Source organism: Peromyscus eremicus, chromosome 2, assembly GCF_949786415.1.
Source record: "Peromyscus eremicus chromosome 2, PerEre_H2_v1, whole genome shotgun sequence".
Classification (NCBI taxonomy): domain Eukaryota; kingdom Metazoa; phylum Chordata; class Mammalia; order Rodentia; family Cricetidae; genus Peromyscus; species Peromyscus eremicus.
Genome location: NC_081417.1, coordinates 133,677,323 through 133,693,131, shown reverse-complemented (window position 1 = coordinate 133,693,131; position 15,809 = coordinate 133,677,323). Strand labels below are relative to the sequence as shown.

At 41.5% G+C, this 15,809-nt stretch overlaps 1 protein-coding gene across 1 annotated transcript in view; it reads left to right on the top strand.

Annotated features, from left to right (window-relative positions):
* Rlf (RLF zinc finger) overlaps positions 1 to 15,503 on the top strand; it is a 69,714-nt gene extending 54,211 nt beyond the window's left edge. Inside the window, exons 7-8 of the mRNA XM_059254895.1 lie at positions 5,282 to 5,423; positions 10,331 to 15,503. Coding sequence (XP_059110878.1) covers positions 5,282 to 5,423; positions 10,331 to 15,028 — 4,840 coding nt within the window. The 3' untranslated portion in view covers positions 15,029 to 15,503. The remainder of the gene's footprint in view (positions 1 to 5,281; positions 5,424 to 10,330) is intronic.
* The last annotated feature ends 306 nt before the right edge of the window (positions 15,504 to 15,809 follow it).

Here is a 15,809-nt window from a genome sequence, read left to right as displayed (position 1 = left end):
TTTTTTCTTGTTTTGTTTTCTGCCTTTGGTTATTTGGGATAGGATCTTATTCTGTAGCCCAGGCTAGTCCCAAATATAAGGCACTTCTCTCGCCTCTGCCTCCCAAGTGCTAAGATTACAGATTTGAAGCATTACACCCACACCCAGCTTCAGACAGCTTCACGTTCGTGTGTGCATGTGCTTGGAGGGCTTCCTCTCAGTAAACCCCCTTTCTGATTGGGCTGGCTGGGCTGGCCAGCAAGCCTCAGGGCCCCTCCTGTCTCCAGCTTCCCAGTACTGGGATGCTAGGTGTTCCCCACCACACCCTGCGTCATGGGTACCGAGGACCCAAATTCACGTCTTCCTTCTTGTACACAAGCACTTCACACACTGAACCATCTTCCCAGCCTCTTCCCACAGTGGTTTAGTGTTCTTGACACAGCGTTTATTTTACAGTGGGTCCACCCCCCCCCCCTTCTTCACTCAGCCACCATTCACATGAGCCTGTAGCTGGCTCTAGGATTAATGCCATTCCCTGGAAGCAGGAAGGGATCAATAGGGATTTCCTTTTTGCCTATGCAAAAAAGGAAAGAAGATCTTAGTTACTTAACACTTCATTAAAAAGCTTCTTCTAAGCAATTCAAAGAGAAATAGAATTTAACTGCAGACAAAAACAAAACTTTTTTCCTCCTTTTTGTGGGGTGGGGCTAGATATTGGAGTTAGAAATAATCACCACACAAACAGTAAATTTAACTAAGAAAAACTTAACTCAGAACTTCTGTTCAAGAAAGATTATTTGTTAAGATGGAGGGGCCTATGGTTCTTGTTTAGAAAAGTATTTTAAGGCTGGAGTCATGGCTCACACCTATCATATTAGAATTTAGGAGTCTGAGGGAAGGGTGTGCCATGAGATGGAGGCTAGCCTGCCTACATAGTAAGAACGCATTTCAAAAGACAAAGTCTTAAGTGCATTTTTTGATAAGAGGAATAGCAAGATTTAAAAATACATAAAGAGTTGAAATAACCATAATAAAAAGTCACACAGCAGCTGGGCAGTGATGTTGCACGCCTTTAATCCTAGCACTTGGGAGGCAAAGGCAGAGTGAGTTCCAGGACAGCTAGGGCTTCCCAGAGAAACCCTGCCTCGAAGTCACACAGCTTTTTCAGCACATACCCTAAATTTATGTACAGAAAATGTAATTCTGGAATTCATTATCAAGAAAGATAGTATTTGAAATTTGAACTACATAACTCTATCACCTGAAATATTTTTTTTATTCTGAGGAAATTGTCTTCAAAGACATTTAAAAATCTTAATAATTTAGAACAAAAACAAAAATGCAGCATTCACCATGTCTTCATTCTTAGAAGCTGTATCACTTAGTTTTTCCATTAATCCCAGCTGCATACAATTTGGGGCTGGGGTGTGTCAAAGAATGGGAACAGGAATGTGCGTGCTGTGGGTGTCCACAGTGCTAGTAGAGTCGCCCAGTAAGTGAGAAGGGGCCATTTTGAACCCTGTGCACAACAGTGTGGTGTTACTCTCCTGCTTTAGAAATGAAGGCAGACAGTTGAACTTCGTGTTTACCACATTTTCTGTGAGTATTGGATAGGCTAGCCTTTGCCTGCTCCAGCATTTCTGAACTTAAACTTTGTATGCTAAACAGTTTGCTTCTGGTGGAGTATTTACATGGCTCTTGTATCCCAACTGGACTGTGACATACCAAAGTTATGTATGTCATTTATTACACAATTGTGTCCCAGCACTCAGGAAAAGACTGACATACTTTATTTTGCTCCATTTTGTAGGAAAATAAAAAGAGGCCACAGAGACCAGTTGCCGTTGCAGTAGCCATCACTAGGATATCTTTCCTTCATTAGTCATCAAACTGAACACTGTTTAATTCTTTAATTTCTTGTTTAATGCCCAAATCTGTCCCAAATTGTGTTTCCTACTGTACATAAACTAAAATTTCCTTATATTTTAAAGTTTATTTTTATTTTATGTGCATTGGTGTTTTGCCTGCATGTATATATACATGTTGGATCCCCTAGAACTGGAGTTACAGACAGATGTGAGTGCTATGTGGGTGCTGGGAATTGAACCTGGTCCTCTTAACCGCTGAGCCATTCCTCCAACCCCATAAATTTCCTAATTTTCAAAATAAATTTTTATGTAATTTATTAGATAATACGAAGATTAGTCATTGGAAATACACACAGGAATCATTTGTGTTTTATGAAGGAACTTACACTGTAGCCTAGGCTAGCTTTAAATTCACTTTGTAACCCAGGCTAGCCTCAGACTTCAGATGACCTTCCTTCAGCCTAACTGCTCAGATTACAGCTGTGTAATATTTCATTATTTTCAGAACTAGGAGTAGAACTCAGGGCCTCACATAGAGTAGGCAAGTGTTACCAACTAGGCTAGATCACCAGCTCGATTTACTTTCAAAATATATATTTATTTATTTTTATGCATATGGGTGTTTTATCTGCCAGTATGTGTGTGCATACCAGTGAATTCAGTGCCCTCAGATGCCTGAAGAAGATAGCAGATACCCTAAAACTGAAATTACAGGCATTTGTCAGCTGCCATGGGGGTATTGGGAATCACACCCAACTCTTCTGCAGGAACAACAAATGTTGAGCCATTTCTCCTGCCCCTTTTTGTGTGTGTGTGTGTGTGTGTGTGTGTGTGTGTGTGTGTGTGTGTGTGTGTGCGCGCGCTTGTGAGGGATTGTTGCTGTTTTGAGGCAAGATCTTGCTATGTTGTTCACCAGGCTGACCTCCAACTCATAGCAATTCACCTGCTTTGGCCTTCTGAGTGGTAGGATTAAAGGTGTGCACCACCACACCAGATTTACTGTTTTGGTTGTTCCTGGTTTTGTTTGTTTGTTTTTGAGATAAGATCTCACTATCAGAGCTCTGGCTGGCCCAAAGTCTAAGAGATCAGCCTGCCTTTGCTTCCCAAGGTACAGCCGATTTTTAAAAAAGATTTATGTGTGTATTTATCTACATTAGTATGCCACATATGTGGGTGCCCTCAAAGTCCACAAGAGGGCATCAGATTCTTTGGAGCTAGAGTTACAGGCACTTGTGGACCTCCTAACTTAGGTGCTGGGATCCAAATTTGGGTCCTCTGCAAGATCAGCAAGTATTTGTAGTGGCTGAGCCATCTTTTCAAACTGGTGAGCAAGCATGCTTGCGTTCATGTGTGCCCATGTCTATTCCTGTGTGCTCAGGTGTGTGCACATACATGCAGTGACCAGTAGAGGGCATAAGGTCCCCTGAAGCTGGATTTACAAACTGTTGTTAGCTTCTAAACATGGATGCTAGAAACAGAATTCTGTTCCTTGGCAAAAGCAAGAGTGCTCTCTCTTGCCCCAAATGAAGTTTTTTAAGGTTTTTGTGTTTTGTCTTGTTATTGAGATTGGCTCTTACTGTGCATCCCAGCTGACCTTGTAGTCACTATGTAGCCCAGATTCTTGAACTGATAACAATACTCCTAACAGCCCCTGGAGTGGTAAGACTACACACGTGCTATCATTGCCTGGCTTTAAATAGTAAATTTTAGGTAGTTTACATTGTGTAAACTTCATCCTTCAGTCTTCATGATATGTAACTGGCTTTTGTTCAGTAGATTTCATACACAGAGAGACTTTAAGATGGAACTTAGGGGTTTTGCCCATACTAAGCAAGTGTTATACCACTGAACTATCTCCCCAGCCTTCACATATATATATTTTAAAAATTGTTTGTTGAGCTGGAGAGATGGCTCAGAGGTTAAGATCACTGGCTGCTCCTCCATAGGTCCTAAGTTCAATTCCCAGCAACCACATGGTGGCTCACAACCATCTGTAATGAGATCTGGTGCCCTCTTCTGGCTTGCAGGTATATATGCAGGCAGAACACTGCATACACAATGAATGAATGAATGAATGAATGAATGAATGAATGAATGAATGAATGAATGAAGAGTAAATGTTTCTTTTTGAAACAGTATCTGTCTATGTAGTCCTGGAGCTCTGGTGCCCTCTCCTGGCTGGCAGGCATACATGCAAGTAGACCTTACTCACCAAATAAATAAATAAACAAATAAGCAAATAAATAAACGTTTGTTTATTTTTGAGACAGTATCTGTCTACATAGTTAGTCCTAGCTGGCCTGGAACTCACTGGGTAGACCATGCTTCTTTGAGCTCACAGAGATCCACCTGCCTCTGCCTCCCAAGTGCTAGGATTAAAGGCATACCCCACCACTCCTGCCTTCAGACATTCCTTTTTATTTAAGATTTATTTTTATTTTATATGCTTGAATATTTCACCTGCATGTAAATATGTGAACCACATGCATGCCTTGTGCCCTCAGATGGCAAGAGAAAGTGCAGGATTCCCTGGAGTTGGAGTCATGGTTATAAGCCTCCGTATGCATGCTGAGAACTGAATCTGCATTCTCTGCCAGAGCAGCAGCAAGTGCACTTAATTGATGAACTGTCTCTCCAACTCTCTCCTCTTTATTTCCTAGCATATGTAATTCATCAGAGTCTCATTTAGAGTTTTGTACTAAACTCTGTTTAGTTTCTGTTAAAATGTTTAAACCTGAATAAAGCGGTTTTCTGGGTGAAAGTGAACAGTTGGCTAGGTGTGATGCTACAGTTCTAGCACTAGGGAGGTAGAGGCAGTATGACCTGAGTTCAAGACCAGCCTGGTCTAGGTAATGACACCTGAAACCTTTTTTTCTCATTAAAAATTTATTTCCTTCAAGCTTTTCATTGCCTCCATAATGAATATTTGTAGAATTTCTGTGTTTTAACTCTTTCCCAGAGTGCCATTTTATTTAAGCTTTAAGTATTAAGCATTAGGCCTAACAGCACCATCACATTTTAGAGCCAGAAATCGAGTGTCTGTTAGGATGTTGACAGGCTGCGTAGATTTCCTTAGTACTTGCCCAGTTAGAACAGGGTTTAATTCACTCAGTATAACTAATGGCCAATGTAAAAGTTACACCTTTTACAACAAGCAGGAATCTAAGTAAAGGGGGAAAGTTAATGTCATAATAAAGGAAAGAGTTGTGTTTTGTCTTTGGACAGACAAGTAAGGAACAGAACTTTGAGGACAGATTCTTCATGGTGTTACCTGTTTAGGGGGAAGTAGTGGAAGATGTAGACAACTTTTCATTTAGTTTCTGTGTCTGTATTGTCAACTTAATTTCATTGGCTCAAAAAAAAAAAAAAAAAAGTGCTCGAGTTGGGCAGCAAACACCAGTTTCCATATTTAATGCAACCGTCTTCTTTCCCAGGGAGCTGACTCTCTTCTGGAGTAAACTACAGAGAAGAATCGACCCATCTCTAGAGACATTTTTGGAGCGCTGCCGGCAGTTCGGTGTCATAGCTAAAACACAGCAGCATTTGTTTTGCCTGATTAGAGTCATACAGACTGAAGTGAGTAGTTTCTGCCTTCCTTGCTGACTGTGGCAGCTTCTCAGGGAATTCTTGTTGGATAAAGAGAATCTAAAATGGTGGAGTTGGCCCTGCCTCTCTGATTTGCAGACTGACCTCTAAGGAGCCACAGGTTTGGTTTGGTTTTTTGAGACAAGGTATGAGGTAGTCCAGGATGCCATTAAACGCTTGGTCCTCTGCCTCCCCTCAAGTGTTGGTTTCTGTATGTATACTACCATGCCTGGTTTGGAGACCAACCTTGAACTGATGCCCTGCCTGTCTCATTGTGGTCCTGAGTGCTGGGATGAGAAACTGGGATCATGGAAGCTGCCATGTGGTGCTGGAAATTAAGCCTAGGTCCTCTGGAACAATGAGCAGTGTGTGCTCTTAACCACTGAGTCATCTCTCCAGCTCCTTGCCTGGACTTCTTAACCTAGATTTATGTCTCTCTCTCTTTTTTTTTTTTTTTTTTGGTTTTTCAAGACAGGGTTTCTCTGTGTAGCTTTGCGCCTTTCCTGGAACTCACTTGGTAGCCCAGGCTGGCCTCGAACTCACAGAGATCCGCCTGGCTCTGCCTCCCGAGTGCTGGGATTAAAGGCGTGCGCCACCACCGCCCGGCGATTTATGTCTCTTTTAAAAAAAAAAAAAAATTTTTTTTTTCTCTGTGTGTGTACATGCACATAATTGGTTCTCTCCTACTGTGTGGGGTCCTAGGGAATCAACCTCAGGTTATCAGTTTTGACAACACATACTTTTGTCTACTGGCCATCTTACTGGTCCTGTCTAGACCTGGATTTAAAGAGCCAATCTGGATAGTATACTTACTGAAGGTCAACTGGTTTGAGACTTTCATTATCTGCAAAGTCCTTTTGTATCACATGAACACTAACATATTTACATATTCAGTCACCCTTGAGAGGGAGTGACTATATAAAGTTGAATGCCAACCAAGAGGGGTTATTTTCTTTCTTTCTTTCTTTCTTTCTTTCTTTCTTTCTTTCTTTCTTTCTTTCTTTCTTTCTTTCTCTCTTTCTTTCTCTCTCTCTCTCTCTCTCTCTCTCTCTCTCTCTCTCTCTCTCTGTCTCTCTCTCTTTCTCTCTTTCTTTCTTTCTTTCTTTCTTTTCCCCCCTGGTTTTTCGAGACAGGGTTTCTCTGTGTAGCTTTGGAGCCTGTCCCGGAACTCACTCTGTAGCCCAAGCTGGCCTCAAACTCACAGAGATCCACCTGGCTCTGCCTCCTGAGTGCTGGGATTAAAGGCGTGCGCCACCACCGCCCGGCTATTTTCTTATGGGCTTAAAAAAATATTTATTGTAGATTATAGGTGTTTTGCACTATTATGTGTACCATGTGTATGTCTGGTGCCTGCAAAGGCCCAAAGCCGCTGTGTGGATGCTGGAAATCAAATGCAGGTCCTCTGGAAGAGCAGCCAGTGTGCTCTTAACCACTGAGCTATCTCTCCAGCCCTATTTAGGTTTTTCTTTTGTTTGTTTATTTGTTTGTTTTTAGACAAGATCTTGCTTTGTAGCCCAGGCTATCCTCAAACTCAGAGCAGTCTTGCTGTTTGGGCTTTCCTCATACAGACACTATATGCATGAGCCACCAATGACAGCTACTAGGGGTTATTTTTTAATTCTGTGCAGTTTTAGAAACACAGAATAACGGGGAAGCTGCTAGATAGTAGAGAAAGTAGTTTTTTGGGGTGATTTTTTTTCTTTTTTCTTTTTGAACAGGCTGGGGAATTTCAGTGCACCTGTAGCACCAGAACTCTGGGTATGAGTGTGGGTTATCCTTGCCTCGTCTGCACATGGTCTCCACTGGAAGGAGAAAAGAGATATGAAGGGAAGGGGGAACTAGGTGTAGGCCCTCTTTATGAGATTCTTAACTCAAGTCCATTGACGGGCTACACAGAAATCTTTCTTTTTTCATATAGAAATGTAATCTAGGTTGCTTTATAGACTCCACATATAGAAAGCACACATAACTTCCATACCAATTCTAAGCCTTAGGCTATAGAATTCCAATCCTGACGTGATAATTTATAGAGCAGGAAAGAAAAGGTAGAAGGGCAGACTATACCGTGACACGCCATCCTAACCAAGATATTTTGCACATGCATGTGGCCACATCCAGCTACAAGAGAAGCTAGGATATATTTCATTGTTATAGGTGACTTTGTAACTACTTAAAAAATCAAGTGGTGCATACCCCTTTACAATCCTAGTACTTGCAAAGCAAAATAGAAGAATCACAAGTTCAAGTCCATAGTGAGCTACTATAGCAAATTCTGCTCAACTGACTAAGGACTGGGATTATAGCTTTGTGGTGGACTGGCCTAGAATTTGCAAGGCTCTGTCATTATAGTGCTTGTGTTAATGTCATGGCCCAAGGTTGTCCTCTGAATAGCACATGATTGCTGTGGCAAGCATGTTCACTTCTCCAGCCCAAAACAAAACAAAGAGTGAGGAGGAGAAGAGATTGTAAAGTGTGAAGCTGTTAATACCCTAGGCTCTGGCGATAGATTGCTTGAAGTTTAAATAGTTGAATCTCCTGAGCCTTTTTTTTTTTTTTTTTAAATAAAATTTTTTAATAAGGGGCTGGAGAGATGGCTCAGAGGTTAAGAGCACTGGCTGTTCTTCCAGAGGTCATGAGTTCAATTCCCAGCAACCACATGGTGGCTCACAACCATCCATAATGAGATCTGGTGCCCTCTTCTGACCTGCAGGTGTATATGCAGACAGAACACTGTATACATAATAAATAAATCTTTAAAAAAAATTAATAAATACAGGAAATTTTATCCAGAATAAATAACTAGGCTATGTTAAGACTCTGCAAATTCATACAATTATTTCTTTATATTTACAGTATTTTTTTTTCGGATTTTGAATTTTTTATGTGTATGAGTGTTTTGCCTTCATGTCTGTGTACGGTTGTCAATGCCTGGTGCCCATGGAGATTAGATGGGGTTGTCAGATCCCTTAGAATGGGGTTACAGATGGTTATGAGATGTTGTGTGGGTGCTGGGAACCAAACCCAGGTCCAGTGCTCTCAACCACTGAGTCATTTCTCCAGTCCTATGTTCTAGTGTTATGAATGATGCCCAACACAGAAAAATTACCTATCTATTTTGTTTCCCAAACTCTTGAATGCTCACCATATATTGTGGCAGTCGTTTTATGTTCTCTTACTTCATTTATATAATAACCATGAGGAAAATGGAATACTGCCCAGTACTATTACCATTTTACCAATAAAGAAGCTGAGGCTTGGAGGAGTTGACGCTAGTCTTTGCTGTCAGCCACTGCATATTAAACCCTCTGCCACAAGTTCCTCCTCCTCACTCAAGCTGTGTCTTCCATTTCAGCCTCTGATAAAGACAAATATACAGTAATATTTTATTTTTGTGACCATATCTTTTTTGTGAGTTTTAACTACTTTCTGAGGAGTTGTTACTCTATCTCTTACTCTATGGAAGACTAAGATTTGATTACATCTTTGACTGAAATGTACAAAATAATTCTTTAAGGAGAAATTGGAGAAGGATTTTGTATTGGGACTCTGAAAAACCAGGTGTTTTTCATACAAAGAGTTCCTTAAACTCAACTTTATAATTACTTGTATACCGTGTTTCCTCCTTCCCTATTACTTACACCTTCTGTTTTTGTTTGATCAGTATTTTCAGTGCTAGAATTACAGGTATCTGCTAAATACCTAGGTCTAAACTATCCATTTTAGCCAGCATACCACCATTTTTTTTTAATCTTTCGTTGAGCTCATTTACCCCATAATCCTTTGAACTCATGTGCATTTATTGTTTATATATTTAGCTCGTGGCAATTTCATTGAAGGGTAAGAACTACTTCAGTATACAGTACCATCAGCAGCAGTGCCTGGTGGCATACCACACAAGAGACCCTGTCCCAAAACAACTGAACAGTATACCATGCTGGGTAACTGTAAATATACTTTGCTGCATAATTACAGCATCTAATTCAGTCCTTTGCATGTTACAACAAAAAGGATGTAAATGTGACTTTAATCCCAGCACGGGAGGCAGAGGCAGGCAGATCTCTGAGTTTGAGGCCAGCCTACAGAATTCCAGGACAGCCATGTCAACGCAGAGAAACCCTGTCTCAAAAAATTTAAACAAACAAACTCAAGGATTAAAATCTTTTGTTGATGGTACTATGTTTTTAGTTGTTGGTTAAGTGGTTAAAAAAAAACCTTTTTTTTTTTTTTTTTAGAGTGGACTCGTTTGGTGGCATTTTAACATGTTCCATTACTTTTGGAGCAAAAAAGTTCTTTTTTCTTGAATATTATATATATATATATATAAGGGCATATATTCCATCTTCCATGTGCATCTTAGAATGAAGAATCCTGGGCTCTGCATTCCCACTATACAGTAAACAGAAAAACATACTGAAGAGTATAATATAGTTATAATAATATAACTTATACTATTGTCTCTATAGATAAAATGCCTTTATCTGCTGGGCTGTCTCACTGGCCCTGTTTATTTTTGAAACATGTTTGTTTTTTGTTTGTTTTTGGAGACAGGGTTTCTCTGAGTAGCTTTGGAGCCTTTCCTGGAGCTCACTCTGTAGTCCAGACTGGCCTCGAACTCACAGAGATACGCCTGCCTCTGCCTCCCGAGTGCTGGGATTAAAGGTGTGTGCCACCATCTCCCAGCAAAACATGTTTTTACTAATATAGTTCAGGCCAACTTCCAACTCTGCTTCACCCTAACTGGTCACTAATAATCCTCTTGTCTCAACCTCCCAAATACTGGTATTATAGACATGTGCCATAAACTCTGAAGGTTTTGAGAAGTTAAAATATCTTAGCCACAGAAGTGAATGTAATTCTTTGTGTGTGACAAGACTGACCTTGACTTCTTTTACTTATAGGCACAAGATGCTGGTATTGGGGTCTCAGTTTTACTGTGTGTTAGAGCTCTTCAGCTCAGATCAAGTGAAGATGAAGAGATGAAAGCTTCAGTCTGTAAAACAATCTCCTGTCTTTTACCAGAAGATTTGGAAGTTAGACGAGCCTGTCAGCTTACAGAGTTTTTAATTGAACCAAGTTTGGATGGATTCAATATGCTGGAAGAACTGTATTTGCAGCCAGATCAAAAATTTGATGAAGAAAATGCACCAGTTCCAAATTCCCTCCGATGTGAGCTCTTACTCGCTTTAAAAGCCCACTGGCCCTTCGATCCTGAATTTTGGGACTGGAAAACTTTGAAACGACACTGCCACCAACTTTTGGGACAAGAAGCCTCAGATTCTGACGATGACTTAAGTGGCTATGAAATGTCTATTAATGATACAGATGTCCTAGAGTCATTTCTCAGTGACTATGATGAAGGTAAAGAAGATAAACAATATAGAAGAAGTCCGGCAGATCAGAATAAGGAGAAAAGAGATAAAAAGCCCATCGGTTCCTCTGAGAGGTACCAGAGGTGGCTGCAGTACAAGTTCTTCTGTTTGTTGTGTAAACGGGAATGCATAGAGGCCAGGATTCTTCATCATTCCAAGATGCATATGGAAGATGGGATATACACCTGTCCAGTTTGTATTAAAAAATTTAAGAGAAAAGAACTATTTGTTCCTCATGTAATGGAACATGTTAAAATGCCACCAAGCAGAAGAGACCGCTCTAGAAAGAAATTACTGTTGAAAGGCTCTCAAAGGGGTATTTATCCCAAGAGTCCCACTGGAAGTCTAGAACCAAATCAGTCATTGAGTGAAGAAGCCAAAGGAGAGTCTCATGAGTATGTCACATTTAGTAAGTTAGAAGACCGCCGCCTGCAAGACAGAGACTTGTACCCATGCCCTGGTACAGACTGTTCCCGTGTGTTCAAACAATTTAAATACTTAAGTGTACATCTTAAAGCTGAACACCAAAATAATGATGAAAATGCCAAGCACTACTTGGATATGAAAAATAGAAGAGAGAAGTGTACTTATTGCCGGAGGCATTTCATGTCTGCTTTTCACCTGCGAGAGCATGAGCAGGTGCATTGTGGTCCTCAACCTTATATGTGTGTTTCTATAGATTGCTATGCAAGGTTTGGATCAGTGAATGAACTCCTTAACCACAAACAAAAGCATGATGACCTTCGTTATAAATGTGAATTGAATGGCTGTAATATTGTGTTTAGTGACTTGGGTCAGCTTTACCACCATGAAGCACAACACTTTAGGGATGCATCCTACACATGCAATGTCCTTGGCTGTAAAAAGTTCTATTATTCCAAAATTGAATACCAAAACCACCTCTCAATGCATAATGTTGAAAGTCCAGATGGAGAATTAAAGAAATCAGTGAAACTCGAGGAACCTGCAGCAGGTGGGAAGCAAGATTGTATGGACCAGCCTCATCTACTTGACCAAACTGATAAGTCCCATTCTCCTGAAGATCTTCTTTTCTGTGCAGGATCAGCTAGTGCTCACATAGACACTGCAGAAAACCTGAAAGACAACAGTGACAGCAATTCTAGTGATCTGTTAAGTCACAGCTCTTCCACTTCAATAAATGAGGAATTAATTGACACACTAGATCACTCTGAAACCATGCAGGACCTATTACTATCTCATGAGAAAGTCTTTGTACCCTCCAGTTTAAAAGAGAAGTGCTCCAATGTAGCCATTTGTTTTGATGGAACTAAATTCACCTGTGGTTTTGACGGCTGTGGTTCCACCTACAAAAATGCAAGAGGGATGCAGAAACATCTGCGGAAGGTTCATCCATATCACTGCAAGTCGAGAAGGGTGAAGACAAAAGACCTCTTTACCTGCTTGGGTGACAAACATGATCAGGCTGACAAGTTTGATGCAGAACCTAAACCCAGCTCTGATACAAACAGTGACTCCCCAGATGAAGGTCTTGAGCACAGTATTCACAGCAAATGCAAGCGGGACCATCGAGGCTATTCCCCCGAACCTTCCATTTGCTCTTCTAAAAGGCCGTGTACAGAGGACACCATGTTGGAACTCCTGTTACGTTTGAAACATCTAAGCTTGAAGAACTCCATAGCACATGGCTCTTTCTCAGGGTCACTGCAGGGGTGCCCATCTAGTGGTGCTAACTCTCTTCAGTCAGTCCCATCTTCCGTTTCAGACCTTAACCTTCAGAATCAGGATGAAAATATGCCAAGTCAGTACCTTGCACAGTTGGCAGCTAAGCCTTTCTTCTGTGAGCTTCAAGGATGCAAATACGAATTTGTGACCAGAGAGGCTTTACTAATGCATTATCTTAAGAAGCATAATTATTCTAAAGAGAAGGTCCTTCAGTTATCCATGTTTCAGCACCGGTATTCTCCATTCCGGTGTCACATCTGCCAAAGGTCATTTACAAGAAAAACACACCTTAGGATTCATTATAAAAACAAACATCAAATTGGCAGTGACAGGGCAACTCACAGACTGTTAGACAGTGAGAAATGTGATCATGAAGGGCCATGCTCAGTAGACAGACTGAAAGGTGACTGCTCTGCAGAACTTGGTCCCAACAGTAACTCAGAGACGTCCCAGTGTCGTTCTAAAAAGGATGAATGCAGCTCAGAAACAGACTTGGAGTCCTCTTGTGAGGAAACAGAAAGTAAGATATCAGGTATTTCATCACCGACAGGCAGCCACAGAGAGGAGGGAGAAGGGAGAGAGGGGAGAGGAAGCAGGCGGACTGTTGCTAAAGGAAATCTGTGCTATATTTTGAATAAGTACCACAAACCATTCCATTGTATCCACAAAACTTGCAACTCTTCATTTACCAATCTAAAAGGTCTGATTCGCCACTACAGAACTGTGCACCAGTACAACAAAGAGCAGTTATGCTTAGAGAAGGACAAAGCAAGAACCAAAAGGGAACTTGTAAAATGTAAAAAGCTATTTGCTTGCAAATATAAGGACTGTAACAAGCGCTTCCTGTGCTCCAAGGCCCTGGCTAAGCACTGCAGTGACTCTCATAACCTAGACCACATTGAAGAGTCGAAAGTGCTTTCGGAGACTGAGTCTGCAGCCAGGTTTTCTTGTAACCAGCCTCAGTGCCCTGCTGTTTTTTATTCATTCAGTAAGTTGAAACACCACCTGCTAGAACAGCATAATATTGAAGGAGAAATCCATTCGGATTATGAAATCCATTGTACTCTTAATGGCTGTGGCCAGATTTTCAGCCACCGAAGTAATTACTTCCAGCATGTCTACTACCGACATAAGGACAGTTATGACAGCCTATTCAGCAGCCAGAAAGTAGCGAACGAGCGGCTCCTAAGGGGTGAAAAGGTGTGTCAGACTACTGAGGCGCAGACGCAGGCACAGACGCAGGGACAGACGCAGGGACAGACACAGGAACAGACACAGGAACAGACACAGGGGCAGGAGCAGCAGACTGCCAAAAGGCCATTTAATACTAAAGCTAAAAAATGTGGCTTACTCAAAGACAAGAAAGCTCCAATTAGCTTTAAAACTAGAGCAGAAGCTATCCATATGTGCGTTGAGCATTCTGAGCACACCCAATACCCATGCATGGTTCAGGGATGCTTGTCTGTGGTGAAGCTGGAGAGCAGCATTGTGAGGCATTACAAACGTACCCATCAGATGAATAGTGCCTATTTAGAGCAGCAGCTGGAGAACCTTGTGGTTTGTGTTAAGTATGGTACCAAAATTAAGGAGGAGCCCCCTTCTGAAGTAGAGCCCTGTGTAAAGAAAGAGGAAAATAGTAGCTGTGAGTTGGTGCACACAGAGCGCCATTCCCCAGGGGACAGCAGCATGCCCCTCCAGAACACTGAGTCCACTTGCCCAGCTGAACAGGATGGTCAGAAAGGGTGTTCAGAAAGAAACCCGCTTCTTGATGCAGACACTCTGCTCTACAGGGGAACTTTGAAATGCAACCATACTTCAGAAACCACTTCTCTGGGACAGTGTGATATAGTTAAGTCTCCTCCCTGTAAAATTGAAAGCCCCATACCCAATCCCAGTGGGACAGAAAGTGGTACATACTTCACAGACTTTCAGCTGCCTTTATCAAGGATCAAAGAAGAACCTGGGCATCATAGTTCAGGGCAAGAGAACACTGTCAAGAATGCAGCCCAGGTCCCAAAAGAGAACATTAGGAAGCATTCTCAGCCCAGGTCATTTGATCTGAAGACTTACAAACCTATGGGATTTGAATCTTCCTTTCTGAAATTTATTCAGGAAAGTGAAGAGAAAGATGATGATTTTGATGACTGGGAGCCTTCCGAGCACTTACCATTGAGTAACTCCTCTCAGCCCGCTAATGACTTGACAGGGAATGTGGCAAACACCATAGTGAATGACAACGACCCTCCAGTTGACATACCTCATTCTTCCAGTGACCCTCCAGTTGCGGAGAACCTGACTGCAATCCCACCGTTAGTAGTTGCTGAAGCAGCGGCGGCGGTCCCTTCCTTGGAAAACCTGAGGGTCGTACTGGACAAAGCATTAACAGACTGTGGAGAGCTTGCCTTAAAGCAGCTTCATTATCTCCGGCCCGTGGTTGTCCTTGAAAGATCTAAGTTCTCCACACCGATTTTAGACTTGTTTCCAACTAAGAAGACAGACGAGCTGTGTGTGGGAAGTTCCTAAATCACTGTTTTATTTTTGAAGCACCTAGCTCCAGCACTGCAGCGAGGGGACACTTGCCAACGTGAACAAAGGCTGGGGACCAGCCACACTTGCTTAGGATAGAATAGGCTGTGTATTTACATGAATGTACAATATCTATGTCAGCAGTATTGGCGGCGTCCAGTAGCTCTCCAGTTGGTTTTTTTGATTGGGATTTTTGTTTGTTTGTTTGTTTATTAAAAAAATGGAACTGTACTCTTGTTTGGTGCTAATTAATACATCAAAATATACTGGGGCTTCCTTTTTCCAATTAAGTGTGCATGATTGTATATGGAACATATATTAAGGTCCCAGGGTGGGAGGGCTAGGGAAACGGTAGGAAGTTCTTACTTGACTTGAATGTGCACCGAAGGGTGCTTTGTGTAATATATTGTACACTACAGCATCTTATATTTTTTGAGTTGAGTTTCAATAAATTACAATTTTTCACCCACTTCTTGTTTACTCATACTGAGTTTCCATGCCATGTGCAAACTACAGTTGCACTAGTATTTTCTGGAGTGTGTCTCCTCATCTTTTACTCCAGTGATTTTCCTGCTAACTAAACCATTCAGATCATGATTCTTTTTTGGATGATCCTTATCTTAAAATTTTTGTGGGAAGAAAATTCTGAGGTTTGAGTTACTTGCCTTTATATTCAAGATAGCTCCCAGACGAGGAAGGACAGAAGTTGGCTGTGTACACAGGAGTGGGTATTCTAGGCTGAACATAAAGAACGTAGCAGATTCAGAGGCAGGTTCCC